We start from the raw sequence: 23,872 nt of genomic DNA on the forward strand, positions 1-23,872 counted from the left end.
GGAGGCTGAGGTGGGAGGATTGCTTGAGCCCAGGAGGCAGAGGTTGCAGTGGAGATCACACCACTGCCAGCCTGGGCCACAGAGCAAGACCCAGTCTCAAAAAAAAAAAAAAAAAAAAAAAAAGAGAGAGAGGAAAGAAAAGAAACAAAGAAAAAGAAAAAAAATAAGAAATGAGGAGATGCAGAAAAAGTTCAGGCTCTATATACATATATACATAAAATCTATTTTTCCTAGTCTTACATCTGCAAAATGACTTCTCAGTTTGTTGTTTTCATCTGGAAAAGTATTAATTCATGACATTATAATTTCCTAAGTTCTTACATAAGAAATCAACTGTCCATATTTTGAGAACTTATAGATGAAATTTCCTTTCAAAGGTGCTTTGAAAATAAACATTTTATTTTCCAGTATGCCACACAATTATCTAATGACCAGCTCTACATGCCTCCCTGTGATGCATTACAGGTGAGAATTAAAAACATCCCACTGAAGGGTGAGTCATGAGCTGGACACTAGATTTAGATAAAACGCCTGCACCAGACTTGCTATGCTAAGGCTATCTTCCGATGACTGACTGAACATGGCCAATCTGAATGGCTTTAATAGACCATGGCCACTTTCCATCATTCATTTTTTGTAATACCAGAATTTTTCCCTCTTGAAAACAAAAATTACTACAGAAATTAGCAGGATGTCAGGTATATAGCATTTATAGGCATTTCAAAATAGTCACTTTGAAATGTTGAGCAGATTCATGATAGATTTTCAAGGCTTTGAATTATTCACATTTTAAAAGGTTTATCAGATATTGCAATGTTAAAGATAAATTATTTGAACTTCTAGTAGGTAGTAATGGTGTCAGAGAATGACAGGTAATTAAGTCATACAGTACATCTTGTGTCCACATTTCATGCAATTTTTGCAGAATGCTGTACTATGTAGACTGCTACTGCAAAAAAAAAAAGCAATTATTGCACTGAATTTTCCATAAAATCCCTCCAAGTAAATCTTATCACCTCTTTGCAGATAAGCATCTTGCCTTTGCGAAGATGCAATAGAAAAGAAAATTGCCATAGAAAGCAGTAGTAAGACTTCTTATATGAGGCTAAGATTTTCATTTCATTAGCTCTGTCCTTCACCGTGTTTATTAATTCTACAAGCATTTATTGACATCTTCTATGTGCCAAGCACTGGTCCAGGTTCTGGGTATACACTATGAACAAAATACAGTGAAGTCCCTGCCCCATGGAGCTTACATTCTAGTAGGGGGGACAGACAAACACATAAATACAAAATACCAGAGGGTTCAAAACAGCTTAGAGATATCTTGCCTGAAATCTGTTTACTGCATATCCTCATTCTTGGGCAATGATAAAGTGAAAAGAGAGGCCAACAGTAGGCTGCAGCAATGTTGCTAGTCCCAGCTCTACCATTTACATATTGAGTGGATTTCAGTGAGTCCTCATCTGATCTGAGCCTCAGTTTCCTCATGTATAAAATGGGGAGAAATTGGATTAAATTACTTATAAGGGAAAGGGTCCTTTCAGCCTTCTATTTTTCATGAGAGTAGGGTGCTCAAAATCAAGAGCCAGTTTGTTGTTTCCTCTAAGGTTTAAAAAATATTTAAATATAAAATCTAAGAAATCCTTAGCGATCCCATACACTCAATACTTCAAATACCAGTCTAAACTTCTTTCATCAATAGCAAATTCTTATTTACAATGACTATAGAATGAAGTCATTTTACCATCTATAGCCATATGAAAAATAAGTTATTTACTTATAAAAACATTCATTTTTATTATTGGTTACAAAATCTCACCTTATTTGTGAAATGTTCCCTAGCTATGAGATCCTCTCCTTGATGTGACACATTTCTCTCTTCTGCTAACCCCTATCCCTGACTGTGTGCTCCTGTTTAATTTTTCCAACTGAAGTATTAGCTTCATGAAAGCAGGGATCAGCTGCTTGCTTCTTTGAAGAACAACCCAAACGGGAGTCTGTCGAGGTAATCCATAGACACGTATAATCATTACACCTGCACTTTGTTTTACAGGTACAGGCCTTATGAGAACCCACATTAACTCTTTAGACTGTCAGAGTTGTTCTGCTTAGTAAAATTTAGTTTATCAAAGGGTACTCTATCATCCGAAAAGGAAAAACATGTTTCCAGGATAATTCACAGACTAGGGCATTGTAACTTCACTGGAAGCCCTGGTGAGAGGGGTTAATGTATATTTAATAATGCAAGTGAAGTAGCACATATTTTATAATCAATTAATTTTTCTCAAAGAAGATAATGTAGCAGTAGAGCTGAATGTCAAACAAGGTTAGACTCATACTAGCTTGGTAAGAGTTACGATGCCTCTGATTCTCTTGAGAAGACAAATTGTATTCACTGGTTTGATTTGGAAATGTAGAGATCAAATTTCAATCAACCCAGCAGCTAAGGATGACAGGAAATTTTATAGGACTAGAAGGAATCATCTTCTCTTATCTGGATCTGATCCCCCTTGACCCCTTGGGGGTTTCCGAAGGCTGTGTGCTCAGTTTTATCTGGTTGCTATGTCATCAAATATCCCACGCATGTTTTTACATTTGATCAGATGGGCCTAATCACAAGGACTCATCTTGTCAGTGCCTTTGGGAGCAAAATGAAATAAATCTCTGTCTCAATATTGGAAGTTATTCCTTCCTGTTGCTTCGTGGTGTCAAGATATAGTATCAATGTTATCAGAAGTGCCTAACACAGTCTACTGTGTAGGCTAAAGTCTGCCTTGTTCATACAGTGACTGAAAAGGAATAAGGACTATGTCCTCATTTGGGTGAATGTTACTACTTCAGGACCAGATGAGCAGGGGCATCCCAGGTAACCATGAAAAATCTTGAAGCAGCATTACAACTTCTAGTAATAAACAATTTCTCAAACAGCGCCTGTACGAACTGCAAGATGAGGGCAGGTCCAGCTAGACACTGGCTGTATAAATGAAGATCAGAGAAGAATAAGGAGATTCAGACATCTTTTGGCAACCTAGATCACAGTTATAGGTAAATTCTTGTTACAAAGGAAACGAGTTTTGGTGTATGTTACGGAATTTGAATATGTGTTTTACTCAACACATACTCAAATTGAGTATATGTATATACTCAACAGAGTACATGCAACCAACAAGAATGCAGCCCCCTTTTTACAAAGTTAGGCAGAAGGAATTATGAAGCCTTGCTGATGTTCACAGTCCTTACATCAGTATGACTGCAGCCCTCCCCAGTCATTCCAAAAGGTCCTTGGGTTGGATACGAGAATGCATTGGGCCTGGCTTTGGCTATGACATCTCCAGGAAGTCACTGTGTGCAGTGTGGTCTTCAGGGTGGAAGTTCTTGAGCTACCAGTGAATATCTCTTAAGTCCAAACCTCCATGGGCACTATGGCCTCTTTGGTTCCAACAGAAGGCAGTAGGCTTTCTTCAGACAAGAAATAAAAGGGGAATTGCACCAAAAATCCACGGATCTTCTTCAGTTCCTCCTCAGCTCGAATGGGATCTTCCTTAGCTAATACGGGCTTGTTTATAAAGTCTCTCAGCTGAATTAAATTGTGTACGTCATCATTGGGAAGGCACCGGAACACCTGATTAGAACATAAATAGAAAAATGAATGCAAAGTTTAAAAGAGAGCACATGCCCTTTATGGGAAATAATTATTCCAACAGACAAGACCTCTGTTGTATGAAGCATATTATTAGTCTTGGCCGGGCGCGGTGGCTCAAGCCTGTAATCCCAGCACTTTGGGAGGCCGAGACGGGCGGATCACGAGGTCAGGAGATCGAGACCATCCTGGCTAATACGGTGAAACCCCGTCTCTACTAAAAAATACAAAAAACTAGCCGGGCGACGAGGCGGACGCCTGTAGTCCCAGCTACTCGGGAGGCTGAGACAGGAGAATGGCGTGAACCCGGGAGGCGGAGCTTGCAGTGAGCTGAGAGCTGGCCACTGCACTCCAGCCTGGGCGGCAGAGCCAGACTCCATCTCAAAAAAAAAAAAAAAAAAAAAAAAAAAAAAAGAAGCATATTATTAGTCTTACGTTACAGCACAGACCTGATTTAAGAGTTGGTTATCTTATATGCTACAAATAAGTAGATTTGCTTCCATTTAAAAAAGTCATGGCTAGTGGCAAGAAATTACACTAATGTTACCCCACATTAAAGTTAATTTTTTTTTTTTTTTTTTTTTGAGATGGAGTCTCGCTCTGTCACCCAAGCTGGAGTGCACTGGCCAGATCTCAGCTCACTGCAAGCTCTGCCTCCCGGGTTCACGCCATTCTCCTGCCTCAGCCTCCCGAGTAGCTGGGACTACAGGCGCCCGCCACCTCGCCCAGCTAGTTTTTTGTATTTTTTAGTAGAGACAGGGTTTCACCGTGTTAGCCAGGATGGTCTCGATCTCCTGACCTTGTGATCCGCCCGTCTCGGCCTCCCAAAGTGCTGGGATTACAGGCTTGAGCCACCGCGCCCGGCCTAAAGTTAATTTTTTAATAATAATCATCCCTGGATTTCACTGGAGATTCTGGTCTAAGAATAATATTGCATGTTATATTTTCCCTAACTTTTCTTGAAAGAGGTTCATATCTGTGCCTTTACATAGCATTATCAATTGTTAATATGTAACACTTACTTTGCCAGTTGAAAATGAGTTTTGGATATCATAACACTTCACCCCTGAATACTTCCACATGTATTTCTTAAGAATAAGGACATGTGCCTATATAATCACGATACTATTCTCACACCTAAGAAAATTAATTATATAATGTCATTTAAGTTATGCTTCATATTCAAATTTATCCTGTTATCCCCAAAATGTCTTTTATAGATGTTTTCCCCCAAATTCAGGACCCAAATAAGGCTGTGCGTTGCATTTGTAAAATTACATTTTAATGACTCTATGCACATGACCTATTTGATCACAGCCTTCAGTCCTCAGGATGAAATAAGGTTATACAGGGGCCAGGAGCATTGGGTCACGCCTGTAATCCCGGCACTTTGAGAGGCTATGGCGGGTGGATCACTTGACGTCAGGAGTTCAAGACCAGCCTGTATAATATAAAAATTAACCGGGTGTGGTGGTGGGCACCTGTAGTCCCAGCTACTCGGGAGGCTGAGGCAGGAGAATCACTTGAACCCAGGAGGTAGAGACTGCAGTGAGCTGAGATCATGCCACTGCACTCCAGCCTGGGCAACACAGCGAGACTCCATGTCAATTTAAAGAAAAAAAAAAGAAAGAAAAGAAATAAGGTTATACAGATAGTAGACATGTTTCAGTAAGAATAAGAAGTCTCTCTGCTGGAAGGACCTCTAAGACAAAAATTGCGTATTTTCCCTAATTTTTTTAAAAGAGGTTCACGTCTGTACCTGGAAATCATGAGGAAGAACACAGACTTATCCAGCTTCTCACAGATGGTCAATTAGTCTTGGCTAGAACACAGCTTGTATATTTTTCCCTGATGGGCAACTAGCTACTTTTTGAAGTAACTTGTTCCACTGTTACACAACTCTTAACTCTTCTACATTTTTTATTGTAACCAAAGGGTAGACTTCACAGGCGATACATTTGGTATGCATCAAATGGAGCTGGTGTTAAAACACCTTTCTAAAACTAGAGCTGTCCAACAAATGACATGTCTTGTTATTAATATTAACAAGCTTCATCATAAGGATGAATACTGTTTACTATACACTATGTGCTAAAAACATTCACTAGACTATTCTTTGTCCTCATAACTACCCTTGTGAATATTCCTTCCAATTTATAGGAGAGGAAAAAGAGACTCAGAAAGTCAAGTCACTATACACAAGGTTATAATACCAGCAACTTGAGCTAGGCTGGACTCAGCTGTGGCTTATTTTCTGATGCCATCTGTCCCTCTTCTCTTTGTCACTAGACATGTACAAAGGCTAGGTAATCAGGTTCTAAGGATGCTGCTGATGGTATTCCTGCATCACAGGAGAGATTAGAATGCTGCTAAAGCCTTTTCTAAACCAAAATCCATGATGCTTTTTGCTGTTGTTTTTCAGGGTCCACAAAGAGGTATTTTATTACAACCTGGAAATGTATTCGTTTTTTTACATGTATTACGAATACCCTGTACCGATAATATGCAGAAATAACAATATGCTTTTTGTGATGAGATTCAGTGAAAAGAAATGGGGGAGGAATATGTGAACTTCACCTTGTCATAAATTGTAGCATTTCGAGCTGCTGTTGAAACCCACACCTCCTTGAAGAATTTGTCACTCACTGGATCCTGAATGTCCTCACTTGGGTCATCAAGATAGCCAAGGACGACCCTGAAATACAAGTGACCTCCACATTGAGTAACTGGGATAAAGCAGTTTGTTGCAGGATATATGTCTATTATACCTATCTCTATATATGCAAATATATATATACTTATATGCAAAGTATTTGAGAGACTATGACCTGGCTACTCGCATATCCTCAGAGTGCCTGACATAAAAGGAACTATTGTCTGAATTGACCATACTTATGTACAGGGGACTAGAATAACAAAAACTTCTCAAGCAAATGAGACAAGTTTTAGAAGTGATATTTGAAAATTATAATAACCCTTGTACTTAGAGAAGCCTTTAGGATTAAAAAGCACTTTCACCTTAATCCTGTGTGGTAGACAGGACAGGTGATTCTTATTCTGTACATGGGAAACTAACGTCTCGAGGCACACTAGTAATGGAGCTAGAACTCAAACTGAGGGCAAAGTCCTTTTCCCACATACTTGATGGGCTGAAATAATACCAAGAAGAACTGTGCTATCTGGAAAAAGCAATAGGAAAATTGGCCTTGTAAGGGCTTTGGCTTTTATATTAAATGAAATGGAGAGTGTAGACGTTAGTGCAGAGAAGTGACAGAATCTGACTTACATATTAAAATACGGCTGCTGTATTGAGAACACACTCTAGGGTGCAAGGGTTGAAACAGGGAGCCCATTTAGGAGTTACTCCCATAATCCAGGTGAGATACGATGGTGGCTTGGGCCTGGGTGGCAGTGGAGATGAAGATAGACCCAACAGGTTTTACTGACAGAGTGAACGTAGGGTGTGTCAAAAAGTGAGGCGTCAAAGATGACTGCAAGGTTTTTGTCTTGAGCAACTACAATAATGTACAGCTGTAGTCGCCTTTAGCTGAGATAGGAAATTCTGTGGGTAGAGCTGGTTTGTGGGAGATCAGGAATTCGATTTTGAGCCTGTTGAGACATCTATTAAAGATGCAAGTGGCAGTGCTGAGTAGGCAGTAGATAAATGGAACTGGGGTTTGGGAGAGAAGGCTTGTTTAGAGATATAAATCTAAGAATGGTCCTCACGCATGTGCTCAAAGGCTGTATTTTTTTTTCTGAGTTCACCAAATAAGTGAGTACAGACAGAGAAGAGGACTGGGTGCACATCAACAGTAAGGGAGAGGAGGAGGAACCAGTGAGGCTAGAGAAAAGCCAGAGGATGTGGGATCCTGAAACCGCACAAAGAAGTACGTCAAGAAGAGCTGTCCAATTCAGATAAGAATTGACCACCGGATTTAACAACTAGACATCATTGTATTGTTACCCTCTTTGTATTTAAATAAATGTAGATTTGCATCATCATTTTAACGGCTGCAGAGTTTCCCATCATGTGAAATTTATTGAACCAATTATTTTATTACCGACTTTTGGGTAATTTCCAATTTCCCATTATTACAAACAGTGTTCCAGTGAACATAGTTGATTCATCGTATGTGATTTTGTACATTTCTGTGATTATTTCATTAGAAGAAATTTTAGAATTAAAATTCTTGGGTCAGAGAATATGCAAATTACTGCAAGAAAGGCTGTACCAAAACATACACTATTAAGCATGCATATGTTCCCAGTGTTCTCCAACATTATCAACTCCTGAAAAAGTACAATTCTGTAGATATTAAAGGACACTCGTTTTAGTTTTAGTCTGCACTATTTCCACTATATAAATTTTTTTTTTTTTTTTTTTTTTTTTGAGACGGAGTCTTGCTCTGCCACCCAGGCTGGAGTGCAGTGGCCGGATCTCAGCTCACTGCAAGCTCCGCCTCCCGGGTTTACGCCATTCTCCTGCCTCAGCCTCCCGAGTAGCTGGGACTACAGGCGCCCGCCTCGTCGCCCGGCTAGTTTTTTGTATTTTTAAGTAGAGACAGGGTTTCACCGTATTAGCCAGGATGGTCTCGATCTCCTGACCTCGTGATCCGCCCGTCTCGGCCTCCCAAAGTGCTGGGATTACAGGCTTGAGCCACCGCGCCCGGCCTAAAATTTTTTTTTTAATGGATCTGGCACCATAGGCTTTCTAGGATTCTTGACTTTTATAACCTCAAACTTCTGTTTCCACTTCAAATAATGCCTCCTTCAGACTACGTGAGAATAACTTTTTTAAAAAAAGATTTAAGAGATGTTTGCACATAGACATTGGCTGCTAATTGAGACCCAAAGCAAAATTTTACTGCATCAAATGTGAATGACGGTACAAATGATGACAGTAAGTCAATTATTATAATACCTTTGATTTGGGCCAGATTTAAGAAGATTTAAGAAGCTGAAAATGAACAGAAAGAGTTTTTCTGTGACTTTGCTTTTAAATTAGAGCAAGAGATAAGCCAATGTGTCCACCAAACTATCAGGTAAGGGCTTGTTTGTAGAAAAAGTATTTAAATAAGTCTAAAATAGGCAATATATTATTTTCCCCGTCAGTATTTTAATTATAAGAAATTTATATTAAATGCAGAGTAAAAATAATGTGAAGTACTCTGGGTGTTCTTTTGAGGACTAAAGTTTGAGAGAAAACTAGTTTAATTTTATGTTGATGTATTTAATGAAAATTATTTAATATTTGCTTATTCATCACAAAAAGTGGGACAGTAGGAAAACCACAAACAAATATTTCTGTTCTTTCCATTCCTCATATCTATCACTTTAAATGATTCTGAGCCCTAATTGTGTGGACAATGGTTTCTCTTGAGTGATGGTTATATCTACAAAGTTTGGATAATTTTCTAGGACTTGAACTGTTCAGCTCATAGTTGTGAAATTTAATACATGTTTGATCCTGTCTCTGTTTAGAATTGATTTCACATTGAACTATGTCTCTCTATTTCTATTTTAAAATAGGCCAGATGGAAAACGGAGTGAAACTGCATTTTTTAAGTGAAAAAAATGGTTGTAGTCAAGGCCACAATATTTATCTTTGGGAATATTTCCTAATAAAAAGAGGCTAAAATTGACAGAACGTTTTTGTAGTGCTTTTAAATATATTATCTGCATTGCCGTTGGGGCAAAGTGAAAATAATTGTTTAAGAACTGCCTCTTTAACACAATTTGAAAGATGCAAAGAAAAAGCACCTAGAAACAAAGTTAGCATAAGTATAGGATCAGCATAAAAAAATGAATTCTTTACTGTAGAATAATCTTCCTCCCCACCAATAATAAAAATCTAAAGCTTTATTGAAGAACAATAAAATATTCATATAAATTGAAGCCCATTCCTTGTTCTTCAACAAGATGACTCAATATTATACAGGTGTCAATTATTTTTATTCATCTATAAATCTGCTATAATTCCAATTTTATAAAACTAATAAGAATTTGAGAGAACTTGAGTAAACAATTCTAGGCCAGGCGCAGTGTCTCACTCCTGTAATCCCAGCACTTTGGGAGGCCCAGGCGGGTGGATCCCAAGGTCAGGAGATCAAGACCATCCTGACTAACACAGTGAAACCCCGCCTCTACTAAAAATACAAAAAATTAGCCGGGCATGGTGGCGGGCGCCTGTAGTCCCAGCTACTTGGGAGGCTGAGGCAGGAGAATGCCATAAACCTGGGAGGCAGAGCTTGCAGTGAACCGAGATCGCACCACTGCACTCCAGCCTGGGCGACAGAGTTAGACTCTGTCTCAAAAAAAAAAAAAAAAAATTCTAAAGTCCATGTGGAAGAATCAATGTTTATGAATAACCAAGATTATTTTGAAAAAGAATACTGATTTGAAGAAGCAGTATGGCAAAAAGTAGTGTTACAATTCACAGCCACATTAATTACATGGTATCACACTGGCATGCAAGTAAACAGACTTTCTATATGGCATAACAGAGTGATGAGCGAGAAGCCAGAATAGATTGCAATTCAGTGTATCTTAAAGGTAGACTGTGGAAAACAGAGGCAAAGAATCCTACTACATATCATAAGGTTCCAGATCAGCTGGTTAGTTGAGAAAAGAAGTCAGGACCCCGACCTCACTTCTTACACTAAAATACACTGCAGATGTTAAATGTAAAAAGTAAAGTCAAACAAGCACCAGGAGAAGATACAGGTAAATGTTTAATCTTAGGCTGAGGAAGCTATTCTAAGCATACAGGAAAAGGCAGGTAGGAATAAAAAAGAAAAAAACAGATTGATTTGATTAATAAGAATTGAAAAATTTCCCCCAAATTCTCCAAAGATGACTAAAAGGCAACAGGCAAACCAAATTTGCAACACATATGACAAAGGAATAAGCATCCTACACATATTTCAAATACTTATAAATCATTAAAAGGAAGTTAAAAAACAACCCCATTAAAAAGTGGGCAAAAGACAATGAAAAGACATTTTTGAAAAGAAGACATACAAGCGGCCAAGAAACATAAAAAAAAGCTGAACATCATTCATTATCAGCTAAATGAAAATTAAAACCACAACAAGATACCATTTCACACCAATCAGAATGACGATTACTAAAAAGTCAAAAAACAACAGATGTTCGTGAAGATGAGGAGAAAAGGGAACGCATATACACTGTTGGTGGTAATATAAATTAGTATAACCTCTATGAGAGGCAGTATGGAGATTTCTCAGAGTTAAATATAGAACTATCATTCAATATGGCAATCCCACAACTGGGTACCTACCCAAGGTGTCATAAAAATGACACCTGCACTTGTATGTTTATCACAGCACTATTCACAATAGCACAGTGTTGGAATCAACCTAAGTGTCCTTAAGGAGACAATTAGATAAAGAAAACACACACACACATACGTACACACATACCATAGAACACTACTCAGCCATAAATGAAAATGAAATCACGTATTTTGAACATAGTGTTGGAAGTTCTGGCTAGGGCAATCAGGCAAGAGAAAGAAATCAAGGGTATTCAGTTAGGAAAAGAAGAAGTCAAATTGTCCCTGTTTGCAGATGACATGATTGTATATTTAGAAAACCCCATCATCTCAGCCCAAAATCTCCTTAAGCTGATAAGCAACTTCAGTAAAGTCTCAGGATACAAAATCAATGTGCAAAAATCACAAGCATTCTTATACACCAGTAACAGACAAACAGAGAGCCAAATCATGAATGAACTCCCATTCACAATGGCTTCAAAGAGAATAAAATACCTAGGAATCCAACTTACAAAGGATGTAAAGGACCTCTTCAAGGAGAACTACAAACCACAGCTCAGGGAAATAGAAGAGGACACAAACAAATGGAAGAATATACCATGCTCAAGGATAGGAAGAATCAATATTGTGAAAATGGCCATACTGCCCAAGGTAATTTATAGATTCAATGCCATCCCCATTAAGCTACCAATAACTTTCTTCACAGAATTGGAAAAAACTGCTTTAAAGTTCATATGGAACCAAAAAAGAGCCCACATTGGAAAGACAATCCTAAGCCAAAAGAAAAAAGCTGGAGGCATCATGCTACCTGACTTCAAACTATACTACAAGGCTACGGTAACCAAAACAGCATAGTACTGGTACCAAAACAGAGATATAGACCAATGGAACAGAACAGAGCCTTCAGAAATAATACCACACATCTACAGCCATCTGATCTTTGACAAACCTGACAAAAACAAGAAATGGGGAAAGGATTCCCTATTTAATAAATGGTGCTGGTAAAATTGGCTAGCCATAAGTAGAAAGTTGAAACTGGATCCTTTCCTTACTCCTTACACGAAAATTAATTCAAGACAGATTAGAGACTTAAATGTTAGACCTAAAACCATAAAAACCCTAGAAGAAAACCTAGGTAATACCATTCAGGACATAGGCATGGACAAGGACTTCATGTCTAAAACACCAAAAGCAACGGCAACAAAAGCCAAAATTGACAAATGGGATCTAATTAAACTAAACAGCTTCTGCAAAGCAAAAGAAACTACCATCAGAGTGAACAGGCAACCTACAGAATGGGAGAAAATTTTTGCAATCTACTCATCTGACAAAGGGCTAATATCCAAAACCTACAAGGAACTCAAACAAATTTACAAGAAAAAAACAAACAACCCCATCAAAAAGTGGGCAAAGGATATGAACAGACATTTCTCAAAAGAAGACATTCATACAGCCAAAAGACACATGAAAAAATGCTCATCATCACTCACCATCAGAGAAATGCAAATCAAAACCACAATGGGATACCATCTCACACTAGTTAGAATGGCAATCATTTGGAGAGGATGTGGAGAAATAGAAACACTTTTACACTGTTGGTGGGACGGTAAGCTAGTTCAACCATCGTGGAAAACAGTGTAGCAATTCCTCAAGGGTCTAGAACTAGAAATACCATTTGACCCAGCCATCCCATTACTAGGTATATAACCAGAGGATTATAAATCATGCTGCTATAAAGACACATGCACACGTATGTTTACTGCAGCACTATTCACAATAGCAAAGACTTGGAATCAACCCAAATGTCCATCAGTGACTGACTGGATGAAGAAAATGTGGCACATATACACCATGGAATACTATGCAGCCATAAAAAAGGATGAGTTCATGTCCTTTGTAGGGACATGGATGCAGCTGGAAACCATCATTCTCAGCAAACTATCGCAAGAACAGAAAACCAAACACCACATGTTCTCACTCATAGGTGGGAAATGAACAATGAGATCACTTGGACACAAGAAGGGGAACACACACTGGGGCCTATTGTGGGGAGGGGGAAGGGGGGACGGGGGAGGAATAGCATTAGGAGATATACCTAATGTAAATGACGAGTTAATGGGTGCAGCACACCAACATGGCACATGTATACATATATAACAAACCTGCACGTTGTGCACATGTACCCTAGAACTTAAAGTATTAAAAACAAAAACAAAAACAAAACAAAACAAAACTTTATGCAACTGAGTGAAAAAAATAAAAGAAATCATGTATTTTGTAGCAACATGCACGGAGTTGGAAGTCATTATCCTAAATGAAATAACAGAAAGTCAAATACTGCATGTTCTCACTTATAAGTGCGAGCTAAACAGTACATACACGTGGATATTCAGAGTGGTATAACTGACGTTGGAGACTCCAAAAGGTGGGAGGGTAGGAGGTGGAGTGAAGGATGAGAAATTACCTAATGGGTACAATGTACACTATTTCAGTGATAGTTACGCTAAAAGCCCAGACTTCACCCCTACACAATATATCCATGTAACAAAACTGTACCTGTACTCCTTAATTGTATAAAAATAATAAAAAAAAAAGAAAGTTAAGCCTTCCAGCATAATGGGCAAAGGACACAAATAAGCTAGGCAATTCATGAAAAAAATTATACATAGCTAATAAACACATTTTTTCTCTAAAAAATGTTAATTAAAATGGTGAAATTCCATGTGAAATCTAACAAATTGGTGAAGATTAAATAAACTCAGTCAAGATAGAAGGAATAAGCCCTCTAAAATATTGTTAGTGATATAACAAGAAGAGATCAAAGAAGACAATTAAGAAGGTGAACAAGAAGGTATCTACAAACATACCCATTTTTTTACAACAGCAAAAATATCTGCCAAACAATGAGGGATTAAAGGAATTATAACATAAACATACAATAAAATATAATGTAGCCATTAACATATTATAGAAGAATACTCGATGACATGGAAAATGTGTGAAACCTTGCTTAAATAATAAAAAAAGTAAGCTTGCAAAATTCTAATTTTGTTTTAAAAAAGGAATACAGTATATTAATATCTATATAAACAAAAAAGTAGAATGACATAAATCAAATGTTAAAACTGTTAGCACAGGGTAATAGTATTACAGATGAATTTAATTTTCTTACTGGTTTTCTGTATTTGCCAAATTTGTACATAAAAATGTGCTGTAATCCAAAACCTCTACCTGCTATAATTATTATATATTTAAAAAGTTATAAAGAAACTCATGACTTTAAAGAGAATTCTTAAGTTCTCATGGAACTGAAAAGATATGACATACATTCCAGCTTACAAAAGGAAGCATTTGTCTTCTACATATGCTGCAGTAGGCAATCAATGGGCTAATTGGCAGGGTACCAATTTTTAAATTCTCCTCTGCTAAACAAAACAAATTAACATTAGAAGCTAATTGAATTATCAATGGTTTGAAAATATTCTTACTGGCAAAACAAGTAGTAACAAAGGCAATAAAGACAGCAGTAAACATTGTTAGAAGGTATTGACAGATTTTGAGGGATGGATTTTTTGAGCTACTTGGACAGAGAGAGCAGAATGAATGTCTCTACAACTGAGGCTTATGTTGGTCTTGGAAGCCAAAGTCTGGACTAGTAGGAATGAGGGAAGTGGCCTCTGCCTTTGCAGGGAGTTAAGTGCTCACTGAGCGCCCATCTGCAAGTGAGCCAGTTTCCAAAAGGGAGCATGAATACAAAGAAAACAACAGGCTGCGGTGCAGTGCCCTTCCCAGAAGAGCATAAAGCCCTGACCTTAACTATATCGGGGCCACCTGCTGCATCCCACTATACAGGCTGCACCAAAACTGCATCATGGAAAATATAGTTCTAGAATCATAAAACTGTGGACTTCCTGCAAAGGCCTAGAGTTGGGAGAGTAGTTAGGGTGTTCCACGGCCAGTGGGGAAATGAGTGTCTGTAGGGAGCAAGGGAAAGAGTGAAAGGAGATGAGATTATATTACTTGTTCCTTGTGAGATAAGAAGCCATTGGACAATAGTGACCAGAGAAGCAACATGATCTAGAAGGTTCTAGAGGGACCACTCTGTTGAGAATAGACAACAGGCGATGCGGACAGTTACAGCCCAGCCCTAGAAAATTCTAAATAACACTTTATTGAATGGACTTATTTAGGATCACACAGCCTAAACGAGTCCAGTTTCCTAGCCCAGTATACTCTCTGCTTCACCACAGATTAGTTTAAAATTAGCATCTTCTTGCCAAAGATCAGGGATGTCTGACACCTGGAGTCATTTTAAACCTGAAAACAGAAGTTCCCACATTTAAATTTTACACCAGCAGTCACTGGCATACTCCTTCAATAATTTTTATTATATCCTTGTATTACTGGAATTAATTTGATTTTAAAAACTTAAATGGAAGCTGGAGGGTTTGACCTGGTCTAGTCCTAAATCAGTTAAGGACTAGTATTTAATTGGCTCATGTCTGTAATCCCACTGCTTTGAGAGGCCAAGGCAAGAGGGTCGCTTAAAGCCAGGAGTTTGAGACCAGCCTGGGCAACACAGTGAGACACGGTATCTACAAAAATTTTAAAAACTTAGCTGCGTATGGTGACGCGTGCCTGTAGTCCCAGCTACTCGGAATGCTAAGGCAGGAGGATTGCTTAAGCCTAGGAATTCAAGGATGCAATGAGCTGCAAGTGCACTACCACTGCAGTTTTTTCTACTGCACGTGACAGTAATAAAAAGCTATTAAAATAAAAACTATTCACGTACCACCTAAAGTCATTTCTCACACTACTGGTGGTACATATCCTATATTCTGGGACACACTGTTTTAGACGAAGAAGAACCTAGGATGACCCGTGTGCTCAGGGCCAGAGTTCAGGGCTGGGTCCACTGCTGCAGTGGAAATGCATCAGAAAGACATACTTTGGCGGACTGACCTAAAGCACTGTAGCCGAAGTCCTTGGGCAAACCGGCCAGCTTGGTACTCTTCTCCATCCATTACTGAAGGAACAGTTTCTGTATCTTGCACAATGACAGCCATTTCACTGTCACGCTTTCCCAGCATACTCCGGTCATTTATGTTGGCAGAGCCTGTAAGGAGAAACAGCGAAGCTGAACAACCTTCCTGACCTCGCAGACACTGTTGGTTGCCCTCCCCACTCAATTGGTCCTTGCTAACAAAACCGTAATTTTGTCCAGGTTATCAAGGGAAGATGTGTTTTTAGGGAGGTAGGGCTCTCCCTCACCCAGGGGTGAATCTTAATCAGTCTAAGCTAGCCGTGGTAATTTTATTATTTTTATTAGTGACTGGCTTAGAAATGGGCTCTTGACATGGTGCTAGCCAGTGTGACATGAAGGAAAGCTTCTGAGAAAGAGTTTCCCCTTTGTATAAACACAAAAAATGGATTCTGTCTCTTCCATCCTTTGGATATTTTGGCTTGAAGGGTTGGAACAAGACATGATTCCAGGAGCTGCTGCAGTCATTTTACAACCACTAGAGAACAAACAAAAAAGCTTTAAAAAAAATGCTAAGCAGAAAAAAGAGCCAGGCATGGTGGATCATGTCTGAAATCCCAGCGCTTTGAGAGGCCAAAGAAGGAGGATCACTTAAAGCCAAGAGTTTGAGACCAGCCTGGACAACATAGCGAGACCTGATCTCTACAAAAAATTTCTAAAAATTAGCTGAGTGTGGTCAGTGCCTGAGTGACGCGTGTCTGTAGTCCCAGCTTCTCGGAATGCTGAGGCAGGAGGATTGCTTGGGTCTAGGAATTGAAGTCTGCAGTGGGCTATAAATGCACCACTGCACTTCAGCCTGGGCAAAAGAGCAAGACTTCATCTCTAAACAAACATAAAAACAAAAATTAAAAAAGAAGAAAGATTCTGGGTCTTTAAGTCATTCAGTTAGCCAACCTTTGAATATTCTTACCTTCTGTTACGTGAAATAATTTATTTTGTACATTGTTCCTGTTTCACACACTTCTAGTTGAGTTTTTTCTTTTTTTGTTTTTTCTAGTTGAGTTTTCTACCTTGTGGCACAAAAGATTCTAACTGATATAATCATCAAGCACTTGAAAAAAGGCATGCCTACCAGTTCAGTAGGAAAGATGGCTTTGCTTTTGGAGTTAAGAATCAGGCTCTCTGCAGACTTTAACTCATAGTCACATAACTGTGAATGTCAAAACTCAAGAGTACCTTCATAATCAATAGAGTATAATCTCAAATACAGATTGTCTTTTGTGGCTTTGGGCTTTCTGCTTTCTTGCCTCCCTCACTTGTGTAGCATGCCAATAGCTTCTGTATCAGTTTTCCTCCATTCTATATTTTAAAATTATTAATTCTCTTTATTAGCTCAATACCTTGTTCATTTGAGGAATCCATTTTATTTTTAAATCCAGATGAGCTGAGAATGTTGACTTTCACATGTGAAGGGCAAATATTTTGCTATTAGTTCAACCTGTACTTTCTGCAGTCCTCTGCTGTGTATTCAGGAACCTCATCACATTTTTTTTTTTGCATTAATCTCTGCGGATTCACATGTTTGAATCCTTGAGGTGTCCTACAAACTACAGAAAGGGCCTAACTGACTATTCTTGTTCCTCTTGCTCTAGCTGCAACAACTCCACTGCTTCTTCAGACGTGGAGCAGAAGGGTCAGGTTGGACAGGCATCCCGGAGGCCCTCTCACTGGAGCAGCCAGAGCTATAAGGTGACAGCAGCCCTGCCAGAGCTCAAATGGTGAGATGAATGAGACAAGCTGCCCTTTCCTGAAGAGATTTTACTGCCTTTTGCCAGAATATTGTCATGTAGTTAATACATAAAGCTATGATGACTATGGATGTGAGTGGTGCCCCATGGTGCCCTGGGTAACAGAGAAAGGATTGAGCACCCTACAGAAATGTGAGAATGCTACTGGAGTGCTGAAAAGTGGGAATCTTTGAAACACTTTGTTTTGTTAGCAACAAATCATCCTTTATACATATACTTACATCGTGGTTACGCTATAAAATTTGCAGTTATATCTTTGAGCTTGACAGTTGACCCAACATTAATTTGGGCAATTCACTTAATCTTTCTCAGCTTTAACATAATCTTTCATAAATTCAGAGAATAATATAGACCTTGTAAGGTTGTTGTGGGAATTAAGTAAGACCATGTGAAAGCACTTAATGATTTATAAGCTGCTCTACAAATGTTAATTATTACTGGCATTATCATCAGATCCTTGTTAACTCTGTAATATCTGCACTGGAGAACGCTGCCATAGGAACTGACCATTTGATGGAACGTAGCATTTGTTTAAAGAAGCCTCCTCTCTGGCTTAATCGCCCCATGTGTGAACTGTAGGAACCCATAGTGCTACTTAAGGACTTTCACTGTGCCCCTGGAGCCAGCAGAGGCCGCTGTCAGGCGGGGACTGCTGGACTGAACTGACATCACTGCTTTGTTTAGGGTCCGGAGAACCCGGGATGGGAACCAGCCTGGAGAGCTCCCTCCACACACACACTCTCCCACCCGCCCCCATTCCTCTCCCACCACGGTGGGCCCCCACACTCCCGCGGGGAGGAACACATTCCCAGCGTTCTGAGCTGGAATTATTAGACATAGGGTGTGGTTCTTGTATTTTAAGGGCCAAAATGGAGTTACCCAGAGCACTGACTCTTCACCACATTAAATAAGTGTGTTGGCTACTATTTAATAGGTATGTGAAGAAAGAAATGAGAAAATTTTAGGTGAATGAATAAATTAGATATAATAAGCTATGATGGATGTAAATGCTTCCTCCATTCGTTCCTGTATTCTGAAAATCAAATTCAGAACAACAGTTGTAGTATTACCCTATTTTTATATAACATATGAGGAAGAAGACAGAACAAGAGATCTAGAAAGATACACACTGAACTGTTAACAACAGTAGGTGCTTTTCAGTGAAGACAGAGAAGAAAATAAGGGGAGTTTTGATCTTTCACTCTATAAACATCCTTGTTGTTTATATGACCTATTCTGAGTCTGCTATTAGAAAACAGTCTAAAAATTGTGAAATACAGCAAAATACAAAAGGCTATATGAAAACATGTGTGTAAAACTTAAGCAATAATAAAATAGTCATCACTGAATTTATTACCCAGGCCAAAAACAATATTACCACATCCCAGAAGGCTTTGTGCACCTTCCCATGCATACTCTTCCCTCCCCAAGAGGAAGACTTGATGTTTAATTTTGTATTCATCATGCTCTGAATGTTTTCCTAAACAACAAAAGGAAGAGTTTATTTCTGACTTGTTTTAAATTTATATAAATGGAATCATATAGCAGATAGTCCTTTGAGATTTGCTTCTTCCATTCAGTATTACATCTTTGAGATTTATCTGTACGTAATTGTAATGCATTTCTTTTCCTTGAATGAACATACTAGGGATTTCTTTATTTATTCTGCTATTGATGGATGTTTGGGTTGCTTCCAGAGTTTTGCTGTGATGCACAATTCTGCTGTACATAGTTGTGCATTTGTTTCTTGGTACAGACATGTGTGAGTTTCCTAGGCTCTGTATGTAGGCGTGGGTTGCTAAGCTGCAGGGTGTATGACTTTACTAGGTAACGCCAGAATGTTTTCCAACTTATACTCCCAGTAGTCGTGGAGGGGAGTCTGTATTGCTCCACAGCCATGCCAATACTCAGATTGCCCAACTTTTAAATGTTTGTCACTCTGGTATTTTTAAAAACTCTATTTGTCTCATGTTAATGAGAAGGAACATTTTTTCATATGCTTAAGAGGCTTGGGTATGTTCTTTTTGGTGAAGTTCCTATACAATTGCTTTGCCCATTTTTCTTTGGACATTTGTTTTTTCTTATTGATTTATAGGAGTTTTTTATGTGCTCTGTATATTAAATGGGTTGCAAATATATCAGTTTGTGGTTTATCTTTTTATTCTCTTTACAGTACTTTTAATGAAGAAATTTCTGAATTTTAATGCAGTTGGATTTATCTTTCCTTTCCTTTGTGGTTTGTACTTGTTTTGTGTGTCTCACTCAGAAATTGTGAATCCTTGTGTGGTATGCAGAATAGCAGCTCTCCAAAATGTCTATGTTCAAATCTCCAAAAAGTGTGAATATACGTTCAATGGCAAAGGGGAACTAAGGCTGCACATGGAATTAAGGTTGCTAATCAGCTAACTTTAAAAATAGGGTGAGTAGCCTGGATTATGCAGGTGGACCCAATACAATCATAAGGTCTGTAAAAGTGAAAGGGAATCAGACTGAGTTATGATTACAGAAGAATGGGTTGAGACTTTTGGGGGTTTTTCAGAGATAGAATGTTGCTGACTTTAAAGGTGGAAGAAGGGGCCATGAGTCAAGGAATGTGGGCAGCCTCTAGATGCAAGGAAATGGACTCTCCCTAACGGCCCCTAAAAGAATGCAACAGCCCTGCTCACACTCTGATTTTAGTCCTATGGGATTCACAAGACTAAACCTACTAAACCTAACCTATTGAAGTGTCAGATAATAAATCTGTGTTGTTTTAAGCTACTAAGTTTGTGGTCATTTGTTACAGCAGTAATGGAAAATGAACGCACCAACTCTACCCTGTTTTAGTTTGTTTTAAAGGAAAACTGGTTATTCTATTGAGCACACTGGGCGATTCTGTCTTCTCTACCTACTTGTATTTCCTTTGCCTCCAGGTCAGAGGTTCTTAGCTCTGACCACACATGAACATTACCTAGGAAGGCTAACAAGGAAACTTTTAAAAAAATACCAATGCCAAAAACCAAACCAAAAAAACCAGATGCCTGGCCCCAAACCAGACCAACTAGATTATAATTTCTAAAAATAAGAACCAGGCATTGGTATACCACTTCATCCCTGTATCCATCATCAATTCATATTTTTGTTTTGATCCATTTAAAAGTAAAGCAGACATGAGGGAATATCCTCCTCTTTACTGGGGCAGCCCTTCAATTCCAGACTCTCATCTGCCACAGTGAAGCCTGCCCTTTAAATCCTGAGACTCATGACCTCGACTTAGTTTCTCCTCCTACTCATACTTGTTGATTGCCCCTGAACCTTCTTGTTCTGGTTCGGCCACCATTCTAGTGTTTCTGTTCTCATATGGAAGGAGTAGCTGCCTCTCCTCCAGCCCGTGATCTCTGGGAGGGCAGTGGCGTTGTTTTATTAATGTTTCGCATCTCTCTATTGCGCTCTGCAGCAGGTTAGTGAACATTAAACACAACCATTTCACTTAGTCATCAGGATAGGCTTAAAACTTACTTGAAGGGTAGCTTGGCTTTGTTTAGGAAACCAAATAAATGTGTGTCTGGTTAAAGGCTAAAATTAAGATGGGTAAGAAAACTGGAGTTGGTCACAGATTTCATGACCAGCAGGGTTACCCAGGGCCACAGGCAATTAAAGCTATGCACAAAAGCGATCTTTAGTGTGAGAAAACAAATATTTCTTCATGAGGAGTAAAATGAAGATAAACGGTCATTTTTCTTATGTCAGCTACTCAATCTTTCTTGCATAAGTTTGCTATGGAAGAAAAATTAATCATACATTACTTAAATCTCCTTTAAATGTTTAAATACTTGCTTAACACCTGTAAAATATTCTCAAACTAACTTCTCAAACTCCTCTCTGAGAATTTTAAATACTGTTTTCTGTGTTAGGAACTTAAATAGGGTGAATGTGTTAGAACAGTAACAATAAACCTGCTTATTCTTGAGTTTCCACCAAGATAAAAAGAACAAAAGAAACTTTGGATTTTTTTCCTTGAGAGAAATCGATTCTCTAAGGCAGTTGGGGAAGGAAAAAAGGAATCCAGCCTCCAAGGACTAGCAAGTAAGACCTCTTTAGACTCCCAGGGCCACGTCCTCAATTTCAAGAGAATGTGTAAGAATTGTGTGCAAAATTGATCAAGTATTGCTAAACAAAATAAGCTGGAGTCTTTGAGGGTTTAGAGACTTTTCCAGAAAATAAGTCAATTAAAAACCTCAACAAATTTATTTAACTGTTAGCTCTGTTACCGAAAACTAATTTGTATTTATACTTCATGTAAAGTAAACGAGGCTGAAAGTCAAAATGACCTTTCAAAACAATATTTACATCTGTCAGTTTTTACTTCAAGGCTTCTGAAATCTTGGTGAAGAAATATGTGGCTTTGTTTATTTTCATTTTTCCATTTCAGAAAACATCAATAGTTTTTATTTCTTACTGTCATTGTCAAATTTAATTCAAAAGTATTCTGAGGTTTGCTTTTGAAGAGCAAGTCAGAGGAGCTCAGGAGAAATAAATGAAATCTTGTGTATTAGTGCAAGTGGGGGAAAAAAATAAACTCCTAAAGAGCTTTTATCCCTATAGACCAGGAGATAAAAGAACAATATTTTTTAATGTGCTATACAAATATCAAAAGTGTGTGTGTGTGTGTATGTGTGTGTGTGTGTCTGTGTGTGTGGTGTGTGTATGTATCTCACCATACTGTGGTTTACACCATTTCTGGCTTTAGAACTGTTTCTTTTCTCTTCAAATCATGTTCCAGATAAGACAGTCTTACTACTCTCAGATATGAGATATTTTTCCTTTTCTCGGTGGCGAATAGAAAGCATATTTATTGTCCAAAATTTTCAAAATATTCCATGACATTTAGTTTCTTGAATAATAGGAAAGTATCTTATTCAAGCCGATAAACTACATTTTATTTGAAACAGATGAGCAGAATTCCCATTAGTGGGAGACATCATCTCTCTAAATAACATGCCCCTCACTGGTTACCTCATTTATCTGGTTGGTCATCTCCCTAAATAACATGCCCCACACTGGTTACCTCATTTATCTCATTGGTTATTTATACTCTGTCATCCTGGACTTCCAATATGCATTTTATACAATATTAATATTAGAAGTCAAAATAATTCAATGATGGAAGAATGAAGCTTTCTGTGTGTATAAAAGAAGGAAGCTGAACATCTACCTCTCTGATCAAGCTAATCTAATTTAGGTAGAATGTACAAGTTATTTAGGAGAGTAACTCTCCTGAATCTGTCAGTGGGAAGAGACCTTTGGAAAAATCCTTTGTGTATCCTTGACAAGAAAAGACTGCAGACCTTAGTGTAGGACTACATCCTATCATTAGTACACAATACCCACTTCACCCACGCACATCAACAAAGTTGGACTGCTCTACATCCTAATTAATGACATGCAAAACATACATGTTAGGAAAAATAATGGCATGCATAGAGGCAGCAATACTTTACCATCCTTCTGATTTCAACTTTCGTACAACTTCAGATCTGTGGTAATGGTTAGGTGGATGTGGTGTAAACACATACGAATTACCACAAGGTACTCACTTAAGATACGCTTTCCCTCCTCATTTATCCCCCACCAATCCCTGAAATCTGGGCACTTGGATTGGAAATAAAAATAAGGGGATAGCCGGGTGTGGTGGCTCAGGCCTGTAATCCCAGCACACGGGAGGCTGAGGTAGAAGAATCATTTGAGACCAGCCTGGGAAACACAGCGAGACTCCCATCTCAAAAATAGCTTTAAAATTTAAAAAAAAAAAAAAAAAAGGGAGTAATAAAGAATTAGTGAAATCTGGCACATTATTGGACTGCTGGGTTAAACAGCTGCCCCTGGATGCTGCAATTTTCACGAAGTCCCTTTAATTGCTCTGTACCTCTGATTCTTCATAAATAAAAATAGTTTAGTCCACAAAGAGATGATAAATGCTTGAAGTGATGGGTACTGCAATTACCCTGATGTGACTGTTACACATTGTATGACTGTATCAAAACGTCGTATGTACCCCACGAATATATACACCTATTCCGTATCTATAACAATTTCAACAGATGGGTTAGAAAGGACATAAGAGAAAAGGATAGCTTCAGAAATGTTTTAGATATGGTGTTACTGTC

General features: G+C 38.5%; 1 protein-coding gene across 6 annotated transcripts in view; it reads right to left on the reverse strand.

Moving 5' to 3' along the window:
• Nucleotides 1-784: 784 nt before the first annotated feature.
• PLD1 (phospholipase D1) overlaps nucleotides 785-23,872 on the reverse strand; it is a 228,099-nt gene continuing 205,011 nt past the window's right edge. For 5 of the 6 annotated variants that reach the window (XM_033211717.1, XM_033211715.1, XM_033211716.1 and 2 more), the window contains 3 exons: nucleotides 15,900-16,053; nucleotides 6,221-6,338; nucleotides 1,096-3,625 (listed from right to left, as the gene is read on the reverse strand). In XM_033211717.1, the coding sequence (XP_033067608.1) occupies nucleotides 3,401-3,625; nucleotides 6,221-6,338; nucleotides 15,900-16,053 (497 nt within the window). In that variant the 3' untranslated portion in view covers nucleotides 1,096-3,400. Of the gene's footprint in view, nucleotides 3,626-6,220; nucleotides 6,339-15,899; nucleotides 16,054-23,872 lie in introns of all 6 variants that reach the window. The other variant, XM_033211713.1, reaches the window with a different exon arrangement.

This window comes from Trachypithecus francoisi, unplaced genomic scaffold (assembly GCF_009764315.1).
Source record: "Trachypithecus francoisi isolate TF-2019V2 unplaced genomic scaffold, Tfra_2.0 Lachesis_group0, whole genome shotgun sequence".
NCBI lineage: Eukaryota > Metazoa > Chordata > Mammalia > Primates > Cercopithecidae > Trachypithecus > Trachypithecus francoisi.